This window comes from Myotis brandtii, unplaced genomic scaffold (genome assembly GCF_000412655.1).
Source record: "Myotis brandtii unplaced genomic scaffold, ASM41265v1 scaffold97, whole genome shotgun sequence".
NCBI classification, from domain to species: domain Eukaryota; kingdom Metazoa; phylum Chordata; class Mammalia; order Chiroptera; family Vespertilionidae; genus Myotis; species Myotis brandtii.
The window spans coordinates 1,206,247-1,211,878 of record NW_005372020.1 but is presented as its reverse complement, the minus strand read 5'-3'; the positions used below and the strand labels follow the sequence as shown (position 1 = coordinate 1,211,878).

The window sequence follows — 5,632 nt, the reverse complement described above, 5'->3', positions numbered from 1 at the left end:
CGGGGGGCTGGGGAGCGGACTCCTCATTGGCTCTGCGGGCACGCAGCGCCTCCCGATTGGCTGCCTAGGCTGCACCTCCCGCCTCAGCAGAAAACCTTGGTGGACTCTGACCCAGATTTCCGGAAGTCCTTTTTTTAAAAATATTTTTTAAAAATATATTTGTCCTCTTGATTTCAGAGAGGAAGGGAGAGAGAAACATCAATGATGAGAGTCGTGGATCGGCTGCCTCCTGCACGCCCCGCACCGGGGATCGAGCCCACAACCCGGGCTTGTGCCCCGACCCGGAGTCCAACCGTGACCTCCGGTCCGGGTGCCAGGTAAGCCAAGCAGGCTGGGCTGGGAGGTCCTATTGCCCGGCCCTCCCTCCGGTGTTCCCACTTTGTCATTGGCAGAACCATGGCCCCGCCCGCCGCCCCAGCCCCGCCCCCGCTCCAGCCACACTGGCCTCCTCTCCGTTTCCGGTGGTTTTCCAGAGCTGCGGTTCTGCTCTCTCTCCATTTACTAGTAGATGGAGGGCTGAACACCCCCCAACCACCCCCCACACACACACCTGTAGGGGCCTTCCCCAGGATCAACCCTGGTAACGTTACTTCCTCATAGAGAATTTGAAATTTTTTAATGCATTGCCACCGCTTCAAAGTTAGGCAACTTCACGTTTGGTGTCAGAATCTGCGCTGCTCTTGATCAGGAGATCTGGGGGCTGGGCAAGGAGGCTCAGGTTCGGGGAATCCCTGCCCGGCCGGACATCTGTCAGTGTGTCCAGCAGGGGATGGGAGCCAGGTCGCAGGAAAATTACCAGCAACGTTTATGGTACCTTATTCTTCTTAATTCTCACCCGACTACATGCTTTTTTAGAGAGAAATATCAGTGTGAGAGGGAAACATTGGTTGCCTCCCGCACGCACCTGACCAGGAATGGGACCCGCAATCTGGGCATGTGCCCTGACTGGGAATGGAACCCGGGACAAAGCTCCAACCAACTGAGCTACACTGGCCAGGGCTATGGTACCTTATGTTTTATAGGCAAAACAAAAGGTGTTATTTAAAACATGGAAATCTGTCGGTGTGACTGACCATGGTACTGTCATCAGTGTTTCGAAGCTGTTTGAATTGTAGATGAAAATATAACTGAGCCCGACTGGTGTGGCTCAGTGGTTGAGAGTCGATTTATGAACCAGGAGGTCATGGTTCGATTGCCAGTCAGGGCACATGCCCGGGTTGCCGGCTCGATCCCCAGTGGGGGGCGTGCAGGAGGCAGCCGATCCATGATTCTCTCTCATTATTGATGTTTCTCTCTCTCCCTCTCCCTTCCTCTCTGCAATCAGTAAAAATATATTTTTTAAAATAATCAATAAAGCTCATTCCAGAGGTCTCCTGGCAGTTGGAGTGGAAGGGGCAAGAGTGGAGTAAGTAGTCAGACAAGAGGAAGAACGTGGGACTGATGCTGGAGGGATCTCGAGAACAGAGACTGTGCGGGTGTCTTGCTCAAGGCCAAGGAGAGGGGCAGCTCCATCTCTTTATTTTGACACCAGTCTCCACCATCGGCTGCAGGCCCACCCCTCCTCACTACAACAAAACCTGCACCAAGGGCTTCAGCTTGTCCTTCATGGCAGTGTCCACTGGCGGCAGGTCCTTGGCCTTCATGACCACCTCGTGGGCCTCCTGGAAGAGGTCCTCCCCGACCTCCGCCTCCACGCGCTGGCGCCAGGCCGCCAGCTTGGGGCGGGTTTTGAAGACGTGGCAGCCGGCGCTGACAGGCTGAGGGGAGAGGGAGCTGTAAGGCGGCTGACCCGGTTTAGGGACACACCAGGTGGACTTTGCTCCCCTGCCCCCTGTGTGACAGGCTGGGGGTCCCCTCCCAGGAGACACTGAGAAAGGCCTGGATATCCCTGCAGGGCGGGGTTTTAAAGTCCCATTTTACAGATGAGGACACTGAGACGCAGAGGAGGAAGTAACACGCCCTGGGTCCGCAGCCAGGAAGGGCAGCGTGAGCTGGTACACTGGCTCCCTCCTGGGCACCCCACGCCCCATGGGCCACGCCCCCCCGGGCACTCACGTGCATCAGCTCTGTGATGGCCACCAAGTCGGCCACCGAGATGCAGGGCCCCGCGAGGAAGTCATCGTCCTTCAGAAACTTGTCCTCAAGCAGCTGCAGGCACCTGTCCAGCTCGGCCAGAGTAGATGCCAATGTCTCGGGGGGCACCCGTTCGCCAAGGAACACAGGGAGCATCATCTGGTGGGGGGCAGGCAGGAGCGGGCTGAGGTTCCGCCCAAAGCCCAGCCTAGCTTCTCCTTGCTCCCGCCCACCCCTTTCCACCCACAGCCACCACCACCGGCCCAGGCCTCATCTCCCCCTCACACAGGGCCAGCCTCCACCCTCCCTAGATGCTCACAAGGCCGCTGGGAGAGCCCTCTGCAATCTCAGGCTGCCCGTCCCTTCTCGCTGCAGCAAGCTTTCCGGGGCTCCCACTGTCCTCCCACAAAGGCCTCACCACCAGCCCCACTGGTGCAGCTGCCACCCTCCACCTCCAACCCCACCCAGACTTCTCACAGGGGCATGCGCCTGGGACTCGCTCTGGAATATGGTTCCAGAGCTCATTCCTGAGTCGTGTGCTTGGGTGGGGCCTGAGACTCGGCATGTCCATGAGCTCCCAGGTGCCGCTGACGCTCCTGGTCTGCGGACCAGCCTTTTGGGGAGCAAAGGTCTACACTCGCTCTGCTTGACTTCTCTCCGTTCTGCACGGAGAGGCTCCTGCCCGCTCCAGCTTGACTGGGCTCCTCGCCAGCCCCTAGCAGCTCAAGGAGGATTCTTTTTCTTAACTATATCTTTACTGATTTCAGAGAGGAGGGGAGAGGGAGAAGGACAGAAATATCAATGATGAGAATCATCAGCTGCCTCCTGCACACCCCACACTGGGGATCAAGCCCAAAACCCAGGCATGTGCCCTGACCGGGAATCAAACCGTGACCTCCTAGTTCATAGGTCAACTCTTTTTTTTTTTTTAATATATTTTATTGGTTTCCCATATGGGAACAGCTGCTCCGCAGAGCCGTGTGCTGCCATGCCAAGTACTCGTCCACACGGGCGCAGGCTTCCAGGTCCTGGGGGTACCAGTGGTCAGGGGCCTCATACTTCCGGCTAAGATACAGCAGGATGGCCACACTGGGAGGGACAGCAGGGGCGGGGAGAGGTCCCAGTCACTTCTCAGCTACTCTCCAGGGGCCAGGCCCTGGGTGGGATAGGCCTCGGCTCCTGGCATGTGTGTCCCCATGTGGGCGACGCGTTTCACCATCTCCAGGTGCAGAGTAGGAATGTGAGGCTCAGAGAGGTTAGGGGACTTCCCCAAGGTCACACAGCGCTACGCTGAGCTATCCTATCATCTAAACTAAGGGCACAAAGTAAAAAACAAAAACGTTATGGGATTTCAGAAGGGGGGTGTGTGCTCAGAGAAAGCTTCCTCAAAAAGGGGGGCACCCAGATGGGCCCTGAGGGTGAGAGCCACTCACCCAGCACCCAGCACCCAGTACCACTCCCCAGCAGAGTCAAAGCATGGACACAACAGGAGCAATGCCAGGTGCCCCTCCCAGCCCTGGCATCTCTGCCCACTTCAAGCCACTCTCCATCCTGGGGCGGGCACAGCTGCTCACGGAACATAAACCATGTCCCAAGCTATGGGCAGTGGGCACACAGGGGGCCGGCCCCCCAAGGCCATGCAGCAGTTCAGGGGCCATTACCTCTCGGCCAGGGTGAAGTCCCCATCCTTCAAGGCTGGCACCTTCCTCAGGGGGTTCACCTGGGCAAAGTCATCGCTGTTGTGCTGACCTACGGGAGAGAGCAGTGAGGCAGGGGAGGAAGCCTGAACCCTCCCAGGTCTCTGGCCACGCCCACCCAGCAGCCAGAATCTTTCTTTTTTTTAAAAAAATATTTTTTTATTAATTTCAGAGAGAAAGGGAGAGGGAGAGAGAAACATCAATGAGGAGAGAGAATCATCGACCAGCTGCCTCCTGAACACCCCCCACTGTGGATGGAGCCCGCAACCCGGGCATGTGCCTCGACCAGGAATTGAACGGTGACCTCCTGGTTCATAGGTCAATGCTCAACCACTGAGCCACACCAGCCAGACCGTCCAGGATCTTTCTGAGGCCCCTATCCAGGCGGGGCACCAGGGAAGAGGACGCCACCCTACTGTCCCCTGACCCTCCCAGAGGGCCACCACTCCTGTGTCACCTCCTTGCACCTGGGCCAAGCAGCACCGTGGCTCGGCCCCGGGAGGAAGATGACGCACATCCCTGTAGCCAGCCGATTCCATCCACGTCAGGCACTGCGGCCTGCCCTCCGAGATCCACCTGCCTACGCAGGCCGCGTGAACTGTGCAGAGCCCCGAGCGGGGCCATACCTGTTTCCAGCCCTCAGCCCGTCCTTGGTCTCACCAGGGCCCCTAACCCCGTCACCCAGCCTCCTGCAGCTCAGCTCTTCTTCCTTTCCTGTGCCAGACGCCCAAGGCTCCCTCCCCAGTGGGGGTTCCCAGGCCTGACTCGATGCTGCATGCCCCGTCCCCCCCACCCTGCCAGTGCTGAAGCTACAGCGGTACAGGGGCGTGGAGTCACGGCCCCTGTGCCCTTCTCCTGAGTGGACAGAATCGCTCCGACCCAGGCTCCCTCCAGAAACTGCCTGTGTGCCCAGCCCGGGGAGGGCTGCAAAGGCAGAGCAGGGTGGCAGCGTAGCAGGCCGGGGGCACCAAAGACAGAGGGTGGGCAGGCTCAGCCCAGCAGGGGCCTCCCTCGGGGCCTGCCCAGGGGGCTCTGGATCTGGAGCTTGCCCTACTGTCCCGGTCCAGTCCCGCCCCCTCCGCTGGATTCTGTGAACGTGGAGGGGTGGGGAGGAGCAAAGAAGAGACCAGATGGGGTAGAACCACCCTCTCCTCCCCGCAGATGCAGAAACTTGGAGGTGGGGAGTAAAGGAGGAAGCAGTTGTCTTCTCCACCTCGGGGTGTGGAGGTCCAGGGGCACTCACTCCACTTCCCCACCCCCACCCCAAACCTTATGATGTCTACCTGCCTGGCTCCCTCTTAACCTATATTTTAAAGAATATTTCGTTTTCGCTAGACAAAGGTCGAGGCTCTTTAAAACTACACAACTGATGCTGGGCCTACGTGGCTCAGTGGTGGAGCATCCGCCTGTGAACCAGGAGGTCAGGGTTCGATTCCCGGTCGGGGCACAGGCCCGGGTTGCAGACTCCATCCCCAGTGGGGGGCGTGCAGGAGGCAACTGGTCCATGATTCTCTCTCATTGATGTTTGTTTCTCTCTCTCTCTCTCTCTCTCTCTCTCTCTCTCATTCTCTCTGAAATCAATAAAATATATATTTTTAAAAATACACAACTGATAACCGGTGCGACATTTCTGCGCTGGAGAGTCTGTCTGCCCTCTATCCGCACCCCGCCCGCAGCCTGCGCGCCCCGCCCACCTTTGAGCACCTCCACGGTGCGCAGCTCGAAGGGGACGCCGATCTTCTTGGCGAAGATGTAGACGGCGCGGCAGGGCTGGCACAGCAGGTCCAGGTAGAGCTCCAGGCCCATGAAGAGGGCGGCAGGCCGACCAACGAGAGGGAGGCGGACCCGGGGAACCGGGCCGG

The 5,632-nt window shown here is 58.7% G+C and overlaps 1 protein-coding gene across 1 annotated transcript; it reads right to left on the bottom strand.

Annotated features, from left to right (window-relative positions):
• Positions 1-1,480: 1,480 nt before the first annotated feature.
• LOC102248228 (glutathione S-transferase theta-1) lies at positions 1,481-5,626 on the bottom strand. The gene is made up of 6 exons (XM_005886319.2): positions 5,465-5,626; positions 3,735-3,822; positions 3,035-3,162; positions 2,551-2,795; positions 2,056-2,232; positions 1,481-1,757 (listed from the first exon to the last, which is right to left on the bottom strand). Exons 1-6 carry the CDS (start codon positions 5,574-5,576, stop codon positions 1,566-1,568), a joined length of 942 nt encoding a protein of 313 aa, XP_005886381.1. The 5' UTR covers positions 5,577-5,626; the 3' UTR covers positions 1,481-1,565.
• Between the last annotated feature and the right edge of the window lie 6 nt (positions 5,627-5,632).